We start from the raw sequence: 17,478 nt of genomic DNA, 5'->3' as shown, positions 1-17,478 counted from the left end.
TGGCGGGGTGCTGCCAGTGACATCAGCCGGCTCACTTCCCATTGGCCGGCCCGTTGCTGGGACGGTAGGACTTCCAGGGAGCCACTTAACCCGCTCGGCGCCGCCGCCCCGCGCCTCCCTCACCGCGGGCCCCCGCCCGAGGCCGCCGCCGGCTCCTCCGGGCCGCGGCCGGGCGGGCGGCGCGACCCCCGCGGCGGGGAGCGGAGCCGCGGCGCCCCCGCCGTCGCGCCCCCGGCGGCGCCACGGCATCGCTGTTTTAAGCGGTCGCGGCGGGGCGCCCGGAGTAGCACGCGGCCTGGGGAGGGAGCGCGGCGATTGGCGGGGAGGCCGCCCGGCGGACACGCCCCCCCCTAGAAAAGGGGCGCCGTGAGTGGCGGGGGGAGAAAGTAAACACAGGCGGCCGGCCCTGCCCGCGGACCGGCCGGGGCGGGAGGGGCTCCGCGCCTGACGTGATGGGCCCCGGCGCGGCCGCCCCCGGGCAGGAGCACGCGGGGCGTGGGGCGGGCGGTATCCTCTCCCCCGGCCCCTGCGCCGGACTCGGGCCGGCCGCGCGGGCGGCGCTCCCCCCTCGCCGACTGCGCGCCGCCCCCGGGGGGCGGCGGTGAAGGACCTGCCCGGCGCCCCGCTATTTATTCCCCCCCACGCCCCCTTCCTCCTCCGCCCCGCTCTTTCCCGCGCCGCGGGCGGACCATGGCTGGCGGCGGCGCGGTCGGCCCGGCGGACGAGCAGTGAGGGTGGACGGAGCCCCACTTGTCGTCGGGGCGCGGCCGCACCATGTCGGCCGTCGCGTACATGGACTTCGTAGCGGCGCAGTGCCTGGTCTCCATCTCCAACCGCTCCGCCGTGCCCGAGGCGGGGCGGCTGAAGGTGCCGGGCGAGGGGGAGGCGGCCCGGGAGCTGCGCGACCCCCGCGACGCCTGGAAGGACTACTGCGCCCTGCTGGCCATCGCCAAGAGCCTGCTGGAGCTGAACAAGTACCGGCCGCTGCCCGCCCCCTCCGTCTGCAGTGACAGCGTGGAGAGCCCCGACGAGGACGCGGGCTCCGACAGCGACGCGGCCACCGAGCAGGGTTGCAGCCCGCCCCGCAGCCCCCCGCCGGGGCCGCCCCCCCGCCTGCGCGCCGCCGGGGCCTCCCCTAAGGGGAAGCTGGCGGCCGAGAAGCGGCACAAGTGCCCCTACAGCGGCTGCGGCAAGGTCTACGGCAAGTCTTCCCACCTCAAGGCGCACTACCGGGTGCACACAGGTCAGCGGTGGCGGAGGGAAGGGGGCGGGAGCGAGCGCTTGTCCTCGGGTGAACCCGGCCAGCGGCGCGCCCGGCAGCCCCGCACGCCCCCGCCGCCCTGCCGCGCCGCTCTGGCTCCGGGGCTGGCTCCTGCCTCCCACTCCTTCTCGCTCCCCTTCTTTTCCCCCGGCTCTCTTCGGCGCCCTGTGTCCGGAGGGAGCTGGCGGCTGCCCCGGGCGGGGCTGCGGCAGCGCCTCCCGCCGCGCCCTGCCCGCCGCCCACCTGCGCCGGCCGGGAAGCGGCCCGGACCCCGGCGGGCGGTGGGGGCAGGGCGGCAGATGCGGGGGAGCGGAGCGAACTTGGCGTGTCCGGCGCGGCTGGGATGGTGGCGGGGGCCGCCGAGTTCGCTCGGGGCGTCGGCGAGGGAAGCACAGGGGCGGTGGGATTCGGGTTCCCTGGCGCTGTAGGCGGACCCGGCTGCACCGGGTCAGAACTCGGCGTCCGTTCCTCAAGGGAGGCGAGGGCAGCGCCATCCCCGCCCGCGCCCCTCTCGGTGCTCCCGCCGTCGGAACCCGCGGCCTGGGCCGCAGAGTTGGCGGTGAGCTCCGCTCGGCTGCGGGGAGTGGATGCCGCGGGACCATGGCGCCGGAGCAGGGGCTGGCGGGGCTGCCGGCTCGGGGCTGCCGGCTCGACTCTGCTCGGCTCGGCGCGGGAGGGGGCGGTGGCGGCGTCTCCCTGAACCTGGGTGAGCTGCACCTCTGGGGCATACGGACACACCCCCCTCCGGCGGGCTGGATGGGCGAACTCGGATAGGGAGCGCGTCAGTGGAGCCGTGTCAGGCTCTGGAGCTGAGCTGGCGGTGGAGCAGAGCACCGCCCGCTGCTCCCCGAGCCGCCCGGCGCCGGCCCGCGCTGCGCCCCGGCCCGGGGCACTGGGACGCCCTACACGGAGGCCCGACCCCGCTCTTCCCGGCGGCAGCGCCTCGCACTATCGGTTACCGTGATCCAGCTTTGACGCGTTCCACAAGGGCTTCATTCATGAAGCTGTGTGCTCCCATTCCCGGCCCTCGCCCGGGCGCCTCGGAGGGTGTGGCAACATGGAAACCTGGAGATAAAACATATCTGCGGCAGCCTAGCCCCAAGGGGACAGCAGCAGCAGACTTCTCTGTTCGTTTGTTGGTTTTCGTGGTTTTTGTTTGTTTCTTTGTTTGTTTTTAGACCTTCAGTGCAAGTGATTGAATAAAAACCCTTATGGGACTGAATTGCTTTTGAGATCACACTGGAGTACAAAAGGCTACTTCAAAAATGTTCTGAATTAGAGGGTTGTGTTCAGGAACAGAAAGGAGAGAATAAAAAGAGACAAACACTTCCAAGACATTTCATGGGCTTTACATCAGTTCTGTCAATGATGGTACCTTTTGGGGTCTGTTGGTGGTGATGGTTAGCGGTGTAATACAAAGTGAGTTGATCACCCAAGGAATGTACCATTCCTTGGCATTGCTGTAGAATTTAATATGGGTTGGGTAGGATATTGCCACATCTGAGCTCCAGCTCAGCTTCCGTTGCTCCAGTTCACCGGTGTGCCTGGGTGTGCGTGCACTGCAGAGGGAGAGGCTCGGGGTTCGGTGCCGACCGGTGCCCTGCTGGCAGATCTGCTGGGAGCTTACCTCAAGAGGCTGGAGAGAAGGGGGTAGGATTACTGGATATGGCTCAGCGAAGAGCTCTGCGGTTAGACTTTCTCTCTGAGCTGGCAAAGAAAGGAGGACGCAAGGTGCGGCATCCTCAGTGGTGACACTGTGCTGACCCCATGACCATTGCCAAGGGTTGTTGTGTTACCAGCTCAGAGACTGCAGCTCAGATGCTCTTTTGGAGGCTGAGTGTAACTGGGGCTCACCAAAATGTTGTCTCATAAGTGACAAAGAAAACGTTAGTATCATTTCCATTTACTACCCCACGCTCAAATATCCACCCTGATAAGAGAACCAGAATAGATGTTGGCTGAGATAGCATTCTGTGTGATGACATGTAAATTAATGTACTGTACAGCCCACACAGCCTGCTGTAAGCAGTAGTGTTATAATAAGTAGTGCTGAAGTGGTATGAGGTTCAGCATGTGCTTCTCCCAAGTGGGTGGCCTTAGCTCCAAGTATGAGGCATTTGACTCAGAAACACTGATGTACTGTCATGGTAGTTCTGTGTGATTAAAATCATTGCAGACATCCAGGAGTAATGAACTTCCAGAGCTTCCTAATGTGAGGTTAATTGTAGCTAACTGAAATGCTAAATGATACTGATAATGTTAATTATTTTTATAGATGACAACAATTCCTTAGCAACAGTGGGATTCAATGGGACCTCTGGAGTTATTCATAACTGTATATTGCAGAGCATTAATGGGCTCTCCTTAGTACTGTTTTATTTCCTTTCTTTCAAATGATGTCTCTCTCATCTATCTGCCATTTTTCACCAGGCCACCAACTAGGTTTCTTGATGCAGTGTGGCCTTTAGTGGAAGTAGGTGCACAGCCGCCAGTTGAAGCTTCCTGGTATTAATTTTTTAATATTTTATCCCAGTATTTCTATTTTGGAAAATGGCTTAAGGATTTCTGTTCACATCCATGGACTTGTGTGTACTCACAGTTCTCTTTATTCATGAATCCTAACCATGCGAGTTGGGAATTTCTGGATCCTTCTCTTTTTGTGTAGTGGTTGGGAATCTGAAAACTCACCAGTTCATCTTTGGTAGCCTAAAGCAAAGCAAGAAACAAAATACCAAATCGAGGTAGAAGGCAAAAACTTGGTGCTCAGAGGTTAGAGGTCTGCATCCTATTAACCATTCTTTAAATTTGTTGTTTCACAGGTTCCGTATTTCAGATACTAAAAATGTCTGTATAATTGTTTGCTTGAAGTTTGGGCCTTTGATGCTAATTCTACTTCAGTTTCCAGAAGGCCCAAATTAGCCATCCATGAGAAGTTGTCTTTTGAGTTGATCTTTACAGAAAAAGATCAGCAGATGGCACTGCATGTCGTGCTTGTGCAAACAGTCCCCTTGCTTGTGCTGCTAGGCTTGGGTGAGATCCAAGCCCTGGAAGTGATACAGAGGTTGGGAAAAGGTGAAGGATCCATCTGAACAAGAAAAAGACAAGCAACAGCAGATAAGCAGAGAGTTACCTTCAAAACGAAGAAGAAACAGAAATTCTCTAAATAGGTGGGTTTAGAGGTTTGGCTATGACAGATGTAGGGGTACAGGTGACAGGTGTAGGTGTGTAGTGTTATTATTAGCCTCAAAGATGGAGCAGGGGGTGTGCGGGCCAGAGGGTTTCCAGGGAGAATGAAGGCATATGAGAACAAACAAGCAATCTTAGTCAGGAGGCCTGGCCAGAGAGTGCAGGGCAAAGGGCAGGGAGAGAAACTGGCAGGAGAAACAAGCTGTACAAAATTCGTGTTTGCTGTGATGGTGTGAATATAATCCAGTTAAAGGGCACATGACCACTGAGACCAGGTCTTCTCTGTCCCTCCTTCCTAACCAGGAAGGTACCATAAAAGTAGCTTCCACCTACTGGACTTGCAGGTATTTATTTGCCTGGGGAGGCTGAGGATTGATGGGATGCCCTTAATTAAGAGTTTGGGTGCTCAAAACCCAGATGTGGGAAAAGTTCTCCTTCTTCAGCTAGGCTTTTCAACCAACTGTATCATGATGTAAACTGAATCCAGACAATGCCAAGAGTTTTGTTACACCAGGCAGCTGATGGACTCTTAAGTGCTCCCAGCATTTGGCTCTCACCAGTGCTTGGAATCAGGGATTAGGCAGAGGAGTGGAGCCACAGGCTGACAGTCTGCACAGGGAAGTGGAGGTGCATTTCTGGTAGAGTAAGAAAAGGCGCTACAGCTGCCTTTTGCTGCTGCCCAGATATCTTGGTGTTGGACCAGCCCCTGTGTCAGTTTGGTTTGAACTATGTTGCTTTGTTATTTGTGTTCTAGATTATCTCACTCAACAGGCTGTACAGATGCTGGTATGTTGACTGTCCTCTGCTCGCTGAGATCTTTCTCAGTAATTTTGTTTGAGCATAATCTGAAATTTAGCATTTTAAGACCCTCCTATCCAGCTCATGCCATGTCACTTACCCAGATTCTTTATAATAGGACCCAAGAGCAAAAAGTGGAGCTGACAACACGTTTTTTGTTAAATTCAGATTGCCATGTGAAATACCATGGTTAATGAAAATGCACAAATTGCTGGAGTTCTAATGGGCATGTTTCCAGGTTTGGGAGAAACCTGATGATCCTGACTGGGAGCCTTGCCAGCTGAATAAGGTAGGCAGAAATCCTCAAGGTTAGGTTCAAAATTGTCCAATTCCCAGTTGTCGTTTTTGATAAAAAATTAAGATTTTAAGCAGGTGTATGTGTCGCTTGTGGGAAAGCACTCAAGAAAACTTAATCAATTGAGTCAGCATGACATAGTTCACATGTAGGACAGAAGCAGTGAGCAGGCATTATCCATAAGAGCACAGCTCCTGCTTCCAGATGGATGTATTGAAGTTGCAGCTTTACCGAGTTCTGGACAGTGTTTTTGCTGTGGCACTGGAGACCATGTGGTGGGTGTCACTGCTCTTGTTAGCTTGTGTTTATTGCAGCACCAGCTGTTAGGATTGCTGCAGGAACTCCTTTCTTCCTCTTTGTTGGCTGTGTTGTTGTGCACCAGGCTACTGCTCCTGTGCTTCTGGCCTTGAGCAGCTTCCAAGCCTGCAGCTGGAAGAGTAGGAAAGGGCTAATTTAAGAGTAAGGAAACAGGGTCTGAGGGGAGTGATGGCAAAGAATACCTCAGACACTGTTCACTTATGGTAGTGCAGTTCACCATCTGTATTCAGGTTATGATTAATGTACACAGCCTGAGAGCACTCCATAAATACCTTAAACTTGAGGGAAAGGTCTGTTGAAACACTGGCTAATAAATTCAGAGTGAAATACCAAAAGTTACGTTATCTTTCTGAATGCATGTGAAATTGGATTCCTCCTTTCCGTGTCAAAGCTGTTTCATCTTAGCCTGGAAATTTGATTATTCGTACAGGACAGGAGCTTAAACCCAATGTCCTTTGTTCCCAGGTAAGTGCACTAAGCACCAGGCTAGGAGTTGGTGTCTCTCCATTGTTGTTATTATTCAAGTGTTACTGCAAAATGGAGGAAGTTCATATGAATATAAGCTGGGAAAGGAGAAGAGTTAGGAACTTTTCTCACATGTCCGCGAATGTACTGCTGAGGGCTCTTGTCTTAGCTACAAAAGCACAGATTTAACTTTCTGGTGAGGTTTGGAAAGATCTTTCCTCTCCCAAGGAGCTTACCTGACTGATCTCTCTGTCTGCATTTATGTGTACGGAGGCACAGTCCCCCAGAGAAAGCCTTGTGTAACACGGTCGAGGTTTGTGCTCTGACAGAGAAGCTGAAAGGGCATCTCTTGCATCTGATACTGCATCACAGTGGGATAACAGCAAGACAGTTTTCCTGGATTTTAGACTGGGCAGCAGGTGGTTTTGCATGTGGACTTTTGAAAGAGACTCAAAACACCTCTATGTCCAAGCAGCTGCTGAGTGGTAGTTTTAAGAATGTCAGAACACCCTAAATTCTTGCTGAAAGCAGCTTTTTAATACTTGAACCGACCTGTTGTGTTTAATTAGGAGTCCTGGCAGAATAAAACCCTTGCTAGAACCCATCCATCTGTCGCCTATCCCATCTTTTTGGTCTGTTGTCTGCTTGGATGACCATGGCTTAGGTGTTCCAGAAAGTGTTTGTTTAGGCATATGGTCCCAGACATCCTCACTGCTGATCTCTGCACCAGTATCTGTACCTGGTTGCTATGTGTTTTAATGATCTGATTTTGGAATATCTCAGAAGAGGAAAAAAACCTGCTTGAAAGGCCTCCAATCTGTCTGCCCAGAAGATCTGTCTTCACCAGAATATCTGGCATGTGCACGCTCTGTCAAAGTCCGGTGTCCCATGGGAAATTCCTCATTCAGGGTGTGCGGGGCAAATTACTGGGGGAGATATACCTGAGACAGATAGCAGATATTCTGTGTATTAAAGCCATCATGAACTGCAGCTCCTAATCTCAGTCATCCATGCATAAAGCAGTGTTTTTTTGGTGAGGAGGCAGATGACTAATCAGGATACCACTACTACCTGTACTTATGTTAATGAGCCTGCTAATGCCCACTCTTGTGTTCTTTTTTCAGAAACCCTTTCTGTGTAAGACTGCACTGTGGGAAAATCTGAAACGTCCCAGGGTAGGGAAAAAAATCTATTCAGAAAAAAATAAAGTGGACCTGCCTCAGGTCATACAAACTAGCTTGGATATAGAGTTTAACTTGCCCAGAAAGAGCAAACTAAACATTTGTTGTAGAGGATGGGAGAAGGAACAAGTTGAAAATGGCAAGTGTAGCAAGAGGGCTAAGATTAAAACGATCTGCAGAGGCCTTTACATCCATATGGGATTTAAAGTAAGTCAGGGTTGCAGGAGTTCTTTAGACAGTAGAGAAGACCTGTGAAGCACCACTGTTAACTTATACTGAGAATAAACTGTGTCTCTATTCCTGGTGCCACACAGCACAAAGAATGAGAGTCTGCAGATGCATGCACCTGTTCTATTACCTACAACTCAGTTTTTCACTCACTTTTTACTTCTTGCACTGCTCTGGATATATGTGTATACACATATTCATCTTATTTTTTAAAGAAAATTGTTCGCATCTTGTGCCTGTTGTGTTAGGATCCAATCACACATAGTTTCAAATTATCATGATGTACCATTGCCCTTTCCTTCATCTCTTGATGGAAAATCCCATCAGAGGCATAATGTAAAAAGTCAGTAGCATACAGCCACTAAGGAAAACAGTGTATAACAGCACTGCATATTGATGCTTCATTCTGCTGTTTCAAGCTTTAGAATTACTACCCCTAAAACTAAGGGAGAAAAATCCTAAGGAAAATAGATGCCTTGCCTGAGCTGATACAGAAATCCGTATCTCCAGATGGAGGCAGCACTAGCTTGCACTGCAGCTCTCTGGGCCACTGCCTGCCCAGCAAGCATGTGAGCTGCAAGGCTTGTTTTCTCAGAGGGCTCTTCCACAAACATCTCTGCTGCTGCAAAAAGAAAGCATGTCAAGTACAGCAGATAAAACTAACATCGTTGTAGAGTGGACAGCTATCACATGCCATCAGCCATCTCTGCCTTGCTTTAACTGCTTCCCAGAGATAAACTCCACGCCTGCCTTGCACCTATTGAGGCTGCCACTGAGGTACCATCTCTGTGGGCTGGTCTCATCCCTTACAGCTTTGTGACCAAGGGGAGCAGTGAACTCTCAGGCTCGGAGATGACCCCTGAGGACCTGGAAAAGCTTCCCTCCCCCTTGTCTCTGCTCTAGGAGACATGGAGATTAATTGCATCCAGGTCTCAGGGATTGTGCCTACTTTCATATGGGCACTTCCAAAGTGGCTGTGACAGCTTCTGCAGATTTGTATTGCTGAGGTGATGAAGTCATTTTTTACTACTGTGCGTGGGAGCTCTGCGGTGGATGGGGGGCCATGCTGGTGGCATCCAGGTGCCTCCAAGAGAGTGTGGTCACCCATCTTGGGCTGCAATCTCTGCTGTGTCCCCATCCTCATGCACAGCAGCTTTCCTGTTGGTAGCAAGGTGTCTCTGCACCATGCCAGGCTCCTGCAGCCTTTTTACCCTCCCCCAGCCAGGCCCAGGGTTGATTCCCTGAAGAGTACAGTACCAAAGGCACAGCAGGTGAGGTGATGCTCATGTGATCCTGAGCAAGCCTTGCCTTTCCCTAAAGCTTTGTGGTTACACTGCATAACCTTAGAGTGCTTTCCCCTGGCATGTGCAATGGCTGTGTGGGGTAGCAATGATGAAGGTCATGCTGCTATTGTCATGTGTCAGACGGAATTCCAGAAGCAGGGCCTCATTTTATCTTCCCAGGTGAAATTCCAGGAGGGCATGAGGGAGGAGTTCAGTTTCTTAAGGGCTGCTTGAGGCCAGATTTTAAACACTACTTTTAGACACTCAGGTTGGATACTAGCATGCCTAAAATATAGGTGCTGCTCCCCAAAGACTGATGCTTGTTATCCAGCCTAGGCACCTTATCTCCCTGTTTACAGTTGGGCACGTCTGCAGACTGAAGAGCTGTCCTGAGATAGAGGGTTGGAAATGTGGTTTCCAGAGATGAGGCAGGATGCCTCAGTTGCTCCCACTGCTCTGGGGTGTAAGTGCCTGACACAGAGGCATATACTAGATGGCTCTACACGTGCAAGAGTATAGCACTCCTCCCACACTCCCGGGGGGCAAGAAAGCTGTTCTGCACCTCCCACTGCCACCTGCTTCCAGGAGCTGTGACAGAAACCATGAGATAGATTGCAAAAGAGCAGCACAAGTGAAATGCTTGCCTCAGATGCTAAGGGCTGGCACTGGGCAAGGGTGGTGTTGTGAGGCCCTTATACAGCTCCTGGTGCTGCTCCACAGTGTAGCTGTGGCCGTGGCATTCATGCACACATGACCCTACATACTGTTTTAATTAATTTGTTTTATACAGGTGGTGGTTGTAGGTCTTCCAACTATGTCTAAAACCACGCATTAGGGAGACAAGAAATCAGTTTATAACAAACAAAATAGCCCTGGCTCATGATGGCTGGCAGCTCTGCCTCCACCAGGCTTGGGCAAGCAGCTTGCTTGATTTCCTATGCTCCAGCCTTCTCCCCTGGCTGAGAACCAGCATGGCCAGAGGTGAAGGAGGCAAGCACAGGGGCAGCAGCCACAGGGCTGTGCTGTGACTTAGGCAGTCCCACTCATTCAGCTCAGCTCCATGGCACACTGGCTGGTCTGGAATAGGGCAGCTGCCTGTAAAGGAGCACAAATAACTGGGAGCCCAAACAGTGAAGCATTACGCAGGGTACTATGGCTTTCAGGGCCTCTGGTAACTGCACGTCAGCTTACCTGGCCTGTGCTTATTCTCCTTTGGCCTTTTGGATGCCATGAGTGAGTCCCTCCCTGCAACTCTACCATACTTTGTACTGACTGTTCTCCTCCTGGCTTCAGGGCTGTTCATTCAAGTCGTAGCTTTTTGTCTCTGCTGTTGTATCTGGGGAGAACTCCAGGACCCACTTTGTAAATCACTCCTTTTTTGTTGATCTTGAATGTAAAGTGTGCTCACCTGTTGTGCCAGGCCTCATAGTACTAAGACATACTGGAGTTCCTGAGTTTCTTTCCAGCTCTTCCAAGCTGGAAAACCCCTGGGATAGTTTTTATATTTCATGGTTGTCTATAAATAGACAACCATGTCATAGAGCTGCCATTTATATTCCCTTCAGGAGGCTCTGAAGAAAGTAAATTAATGGATGAAACCTGCACCAGCGCATGGTAGAAATCTTTTATGTGAACTTAAACACCTTCAGTTTCCATATGTGCTGTGTACTAGGGTCAGCCTTGCTGCTTTGGAGGTACTGTGTTTGTGCCTGAAGGCAAAGCCTGTGCAACCCAGAGAGGTGAACTGTAGGGACGTGGAGTGCCATGAAGATGACATGGAGTGCTGTTCAATCCTTGCACCCTTGTTTTGTAAAAGCAAAAGTGTAATTTAGGTTAAGGTGCTTGGGTTTGTTTTTCATCATTATAGTAAACATTTATTCCAAGAGAGTGTGAATGATGAGGTGTTTTTCCTGTCTTCAAACCAGCTAAAGATTGATACTTGCTGGAACACCTTGGTTTTCCAGAGGAAGGGCTGAAAGGGGAGCATGGGAACTTCCCTCTGCAGGTGCAGCAGTTTTGCCCTACATGTTTGCAGCCCTGAGGCTTCACTGTTCTTCCCGATGCCTCCCCACTCAGTTCTTCCTGGGCTGGAAAGACTTGTCCTAGCTAAAGGGTTTTTTTTTTTGCATAATTTTCTAACTGTTACAAATAATTCAGTAGAATGGAATTGTCAGAGGAATAATTCCGGCACACCTTTCCCAAGCTACTTTAGTGAGAACAATATGAAAAACATACAGGCAATGGCAGAGCTCATCTCTTGTTTTGACAGTCGTCAGGTCGTGTAAGATTCTGCACTAGAATGTGAGTTTCATGTGTTTGGAGGGGTTTTTGGCTTCTACTGGAGGTGAGAGTGAAACCTGATGAAGTGAGTTATCAACAACTCCACAGCCATTGGCACCATGGCAGGAAACAAAAGCAGCTTTTTTCCCTCAGCAGCATGTGCCGATCTGCATTAATTACCCCTGCCCCCCATAATCTCTCGCCGTCTTTTCTTCCCCACAGGTGAGCGACCATTCCCCTGCACGTGGCCCGACTGCCTTAAGAAGTTCTCCCGCTCTGATGAGCTGACGCGGCACTACCGAACCCACACCGGCGAGAAGCAGTTCCGCTGCCCGCTCTGTGAGAAGCGCTTCATGCGGAGCGACCACCTGACCAAGCACGCCCGCCGCCACACCGAATTCCACCCCAGCATGATCAAGCGATCCAAAAAGTCCAGCTCCAGCAGCTCCTTGTGAAGGCAGGGCTGGCCCTGGGTAAGGCATGGAGAAGAGGCAGGCTGTGGCGAGGGTGCAGGCAGTGGTGCTAGAACATGAGCATCCACTGCGGTGCCGGTCACCCTTGCTGTCCAAAAGCACATGTAGCCGGCATTAAAAAAACACGTACTCAGTATCCCCCTCCCCATCTTCCACCTCCTGGCTCTGCCCTGAGAACAGTCTGGAACAAGTGGACTGTGGGGTGAGAGGAGGGAAGGGGCAGCCAGGGAGAACCACCTCTTCCAATGTAATGTGTTGATACTGGTGTACATACATGTGACTGGGCGGTCTGGCCTGTGCCACCACGGTAGCATGACCCCGAAGTCTTTGTGATTGCTGTGTCATGAACATGTTTTGTTGAACAGTGTAATGCTGCTTGTATTTAGAGTCTGTCAAGTAAAAACACTTTCCGAGTCACGTAAATAACTCAGATAAAAACTCCATAGCACATTGTAGAAGTGGGTTTACTTCTGTGTATCTTCTGCGATCCTGCACTTAAAGAGACTATTAAGAGAAACAGTACATATGTTACCAATAGTATCTGATTGATATACTGAGATAAGGTGAATTTATACTCAATAAGGCCCATTAAATAGGTATTTTTAACTTTTCTTTGTATTAACTATACTTTTGAATATCAGCTGGACTTTTCCAGTGAAAACATGTATGATTCAAGAAAATACTTAAAGCAAAAAAATCCCCATAAAGAGCTCAGTAATTTTCTGACTGTGTGTGTATTTAGCTCTGTTACTCACTTACCTGGAAAAATACAGCTCAGCCTCGATAATGTGGCGGGCATGTGGGAGCTGAAGCATATGTCTCTCATATGATCCCATACTTTACTTGTCAGTAATATAGTACTGTACTACAGAAATGCCACTAACAGTGCTTTATTCTGCTGTGGTTTGTTTGAATGGGTGCACAAAGCAGCTACCACCTTTACAAACTGCTGCTTTTTTAAAGGCTTTTTCTCTTCCTACACTTGCCTTAAAGATTTATTCTCTTCATACCATGGCCTAACTCCCTTGGAGCCCTATGGGAATTGTGTGTGCTTATGGAGAGAGTAGACCTTTTCTTAAGAGCACTCTGATAACGGAAACACCTAAAATTACTGTAAGGAGCACTTCGGAAGGGCTCCTGTATCTCTTGATTGCTCTTTCTCTGGAGTATGGGGGAATACCACAAGCTAATTTGAAATACAGAAGGTGTCTTGCAATACTCCTTTAGAACATAAGCTTCTCTTAGTACTTTGTACCTGTGTCATGCATGGCACATCAAATGGTGATAAAAGCAATGTTAACTTTTATTTTAAAGCTATTTTTTTTATTTTTAAAAGGAGCAGAAAGACCACTGAATGAAAACTTTTAGATGTGATCATTAGTGAATATTTCAAATATTTTTATGTTAAAAGCATGAAATTTAAGAGGATATCAGTGATATATTTTTTCCCCTCCCCAGCTGCATAATGGGGGAGAATCTGTTTACACATTATTTTTTCCAGAAATGTTCTTCTGTTTGGTTTTTACCCCTTCCTCCAGAAGAGGAAGGGGAGGTGCAGCCCTACTAGAGACTTAGGGCCAAATTAATTTTGTGAGTACTTACACTGAAACCCAAAGTGTCTCCACTGCAGATGAATTTAGGTCATCTTGTAAAATTTTGTATATAAAAGATCTTGTTAGCACACCTGCAATTACAGTATCTTATTGTTTTATCTGATAAAAGGCTTGCTTCCTAGAAACAAACATAAAAAATTAACGTGGAGAGTAGAGTGTTTTCCTCTACAGTTGTATATGGCTTTCAGCATTAGAAATCAGTTTGCATACTGTGTTTTTACCTGTGTAGTTCATGATAGATTTCGTCTATGTGAAGAGAACTTCTTTTAAAGCATTGGGGATATTGAACAGTCTATGGAATAAAAAGGGATGTGTTTTCTTCGGTGAAGACATCAGGAAACCAAGCACACTTTCTACCTCCGTTTCAGCTTTTTGAAACATTTATTTTAGAAACCAAACTTTAATTTCTCGTATTCAGATTGAGTTATAGGGACATAGGTTCTTTATAATAAAACCTGGTAGTGTTGGTGTTTTTATTGATCAAGAAATACAGAAAGTATTCTGCTTACTAGCACTGTTAATGCTGCCTTGCGGAGTAGGGTCAGGGCCATGAGCAGCCCGATGAGATTCAAAGGTGCGTCTTTGTTCATCTTTGTTCTTCTCTCCGAAGATCAAGCTAGATTTCAAGTCTCCATCCTGCAATCTGGATTGCTGCCATTTTGTGGGACAAATACAGCACTTGGAAAATTAAAGCCCGATCCTGTGAAATACAAGACATCCTCACATCCAGTCAACCACAAGTAGAAGCCACAGCTGATAAGCAGCTTCTAAATCAGTATGTAAACGTTTTGGTCACTTAGCTACCAGGATTAATGGCCAGCTTTATAGTATCCATGTGTATTTGGTGTAGAATGCACATGTAAAGAAATGTTCCTGCAAAGTCTGAAATAGGCCAGAGGTACTTTAGTCCATGGGACAATGGGACATGCAAGGCATGTGTCACCACTGCCAGCGACAAGATCCTATTTCTGAAAAAACCCTTCCTAAATGGTAGTGTATGCTGTATTTCAGCATTGGACAGCCAGGATTAATGTGATTCATTAATCTCTAAGAGAATGCATTGGGAATTACCAGGTTTGGGGATATCATTGTACTGTTTTGTTCATTTGGTTTGTTTTGTTCTTTTTTTTCTTTCAGTAAAAGCAAACAATGGCTTTAACACCTAAAACAAACTGCAGGTTAGATCCTTGCATCTTGAATTTAAGTTTTGAATAGTGTTGCAAGTGTTGGAAAAGAAAAGGAAAATCAGGTTCTCTAATACTGTATGTACTTGTTGTACTATTTGGAAGTACTTAATAGCGCTGAAGTTAGGACAGCTCCTCTCCTTGATTAAGAAAGTCCATTAGTATAGAGAAGTCATGGATTTAAAGGTATAGCTATATAACATACTTCTTCTTGAACTTTTTTCATGACCGACATTACAGATCTGTTTTCAGCTTGCAGATGGACTTAGGCCAGCATACACCAGACTGGACACATACTTAAAAATGCTGTTCTACAAACCAGTGATCTGTAACACTGTAAAATACAAACTCCCAATAGTTTAATCAGTTTTATTTTTGTACAGTATTCGTATTCTTTATAAGTTATTTTGCTGTCCTGTTTTTGTAAATCACATGAAATTGTAAAAAAAGGAAAAGAAAAAAAAATTAGGCATAGGTGTTTTTGTACATATGTATATATATATTGTCCAAATAAAGCAAAAAGGAATAAAAAACCCAAACATGGTCTTGAATGACTGGAATCAAGCAGTGGTTATGTAAACCAGCCTGAATGACCACAAAAAAAAAAAAATACTGCACATTACGAAATCCATAGTTTGAGCAGTGTGTGAACCAGCTTCAAAGGTCTTAGTGCTGCTAGTCATCATTTAGCTTGGATTGTCTTTCTCTACTTTTCCAGGGTGTTTTCCCAGGCATTCCTTCTTCCGATACAGCAGGGAGACAGAGACAAAACTTGTACTCAGGAAAAAGCGTCCCATCACCTGCATGCTCCAGCTCCCAAGAAGTCTGTCTCCCACTACTCCATGGCTTTTGAGCTCAGAATGGTGCTCTCCCTCACTCTGTGCAGCTGCTCAGTAGAAAATGAGGCTTCAGCCACACTGTGGACTGTGCAGCCACACTGCTGCCTTGAGCTTTCTGTGGCTTTGCAGGGTTCACTGGTGTACAGAGATAAAAAGCATCTGCTTGACTCTGAAAGGGAAAGGCAAGGTACCCTGTGCCAAAAAGCTCCCTGACATGCACAATCACAGGCATCACAGTTACTGAAAGCACCCACTTACAGGAACTTAACCAGGTGCAGGGGCACAGGGCTTGGATATGACTGCAAGATGAGCCCTGGACCTGAGGGAACGTGTAACCTTCCAGCAATGCAGGCAGGGACATATGGGTGGAAGATTGCCATCTGCAGCTGGAACAAAACTTGTAAGTAGCTTACAAATTTTACTCAATGCTGAGTTGGAGTTTTCTCTTCTTGTGTTGGATGGCTAAAGGACAGATAAAAAAACCTGCGCATAATGTTTTCTTTTTACAGCTTGTCATTGATTTTATGAATAAGGGACACAGGGCTGTGGCACTGGTTTCATTCCCTTGCAATCTCATCATAAAAGACTTTCCACAAATTTACCATTCTTTATCTTAAACCTTTTAATATTTGGTTTTAGTTCTGTAATTTGAACAGCTACCAAAAGCTGTGTAGTGTAGAGGAGGCTTTAGAAGGAGGATTCCAACCACTGAGATGTAGTACAGAGGGGTCTTGCCAGGAGTGGTATAAATTTTGACTAGGAATGGGTACATCATGCGAAGTCTTGGGTGCACCATGGAGGCATTGACAGTTGGCATGGGGAAGTGTGACCCTGAACACAGACCTGCTCATTCTGAGAGCACGGTTTCTACAAGGTTGTAAGGGTATTCTGTATTTTCATTTTTCCTTTCTGCCAAGGACAAAAGAAAGGAAACATGCCATAAAATGTCTTAACAGTCTAGTTAAATGACTGTAGAGTGGTTCAGAAAGCTGCTTACAAGGAAGCATGGTTTTCTGAATCTGCCTGCTGGCTGACCTGGATAATTTTGATCTCCATAGGACTCTATAACAATGTGGTTCAGCACTCACTCTTCTAGGGCTAAAGAGTCTATGAGGTTTTATCTATGCATCAGAGCTTTGTAACAACCTCTACTTTCTCAGTAACTTGTTTTGGAAACAAAACTTTCAGATTGAGCTCCTCACACTGCTCAGCCACATTGGAAAAATTTCTTCAGCAGTAATTTAATGCAAATGCCCAATTGTCAGAACACTGTACTTACTCAAGTACTGTTTATGGGACTCCCTTAAAGGAGAGGAAGCTTTCCCAATGGGAAGAATTTTTCAGCTACCATGCTTTCGCTGCCATGCTGTCCTCAGCTGAGAAACTCTCAGACCCCTAAAAGGCGTCCTCAAACACTTCCACAGGTATTGTGGAAATCTTCCTGTTTCAAAGAGATGATCTTGACTGACATCAGTTCTAATCCTTAAAAGACACTTATTTCTGTATGAGTACACACATTATTTTTCTGGCTCATCCATGCTTTTGGGTAAATTAAGAGTCCCTATTGCTTTCAGTTTGTATTTTTGAAATTGCTACAACTATTGCTGTATTTTTACTGGCTTGTGACCTTCAACTGATAATTGATAAACATCCTATCACTTCTCGTATCAAACCCCATCAGTGTCTGGTTCATAATGTCTACTGCCTCTTAGACCACATAATGCCTGCGTGTCTGCACAGTGAAACACAAGGTACAAAGGAAATGGAATGTATAAACCACAGCACACAGGAGAATCACTGAGTACGTAAGGGCAGTTCACTATGACAAGATCCAACAAGGCCCTCTTGAAATTCAGAACTCAAGGAGAAATAAACCAAAGATGCACAGAAAAGTCTCAGACTTTCTCAATGGCTTTTTCTTTCTCTTCTGGCTAATGGGCAGGGACCAGAAAGCAGCAGAAGTTTCAGAAGACACAGATTTAAGGTATATTAGAGCCCCCCAGAAGCACTACATACAGCGATGTTGGCTCTTCTGCTTGTTAATGACTGCTTTGGTGGCTTTGAACAGGGTTTC

The 17,478-nt window shown here is 48.0% G+C and overlaps 1 protein-coding gene across 2 annotated transcripts; it reads left to right on the top strand.

Annotated features, from left to right (window-relative positions):
• Positions 1-367: 367 nt before the first annotated feature.
• KLF9 (Kruppel like factor 9) lies at positions 368-17,308 on the top strand. 2 transcript variants are annotated; one of them, XM_041422175.1, is made up of 3 exons: positions 368-1,243; positions 11,518-11,768; positions 15,284-17,308. In XM_041422175.1, exons 1-2 carry the CDS (start codon positions 775-777, stop codon positions 11,748-11,750), a joined length of 702 nt encoding a protein of 233 aa, XP_041278109.1. In that variant the 5' UTR covers positions 368-774; the 3' UTR covers positions 11,751-11,768; positions 15,284-17,308. The 2 variants fall into 2 exon arrangements, with proteins under 2 accessions (XP_041278109.1, XP_041278108.1); XM_041422174.1 differs by lacking the exon at positions 15,284-17,308 and having other exon boundaries at positions 369-1,243; positions 11,518-15,104.
• The last annotated feature ends 170 nt before the right edge of the window (positions 17,309-17,478 follow it).

This window comes from Onychostruthus taczanowskii, unplaced genomic scaffold (genome assembly GCF_017590055.1).
Source record: "Onychostruthus taczanowskii isolate IOZ18803 unplaced genomic scaffold, ASM1759005v1 scaffold72, whole genome shotgun sequence".
Taxonomy (NCBI): domain Eukaryota; kingdom Metazoa; phylum Chordata; class Aves; order Passeriformes; family Passeridae; genus Onychostruthus; species Onychostruthus taczanowskii.
The sequence above is the reverse complement of the archived record's forward strand: the minus strand, read 5'-3'. Positions and strand labels throughout refer to the sequence as shown.

Coding starts and splice junctions, on each gene's coding strand:
- KLF9 (XM_041422175.1), top strand. CDS start 775: ATGTCGGCCGTCGCGTACATGGACTTCGTAGCGGCGCAGTGCCTGGTC. Junction 1,244..11,517: donor GCACTACCGGGTGCACACAG/GTCAGCGGTGGC, acceptor TCTTCCCCACAG/GTGAGCGACCATTCCCCTGC.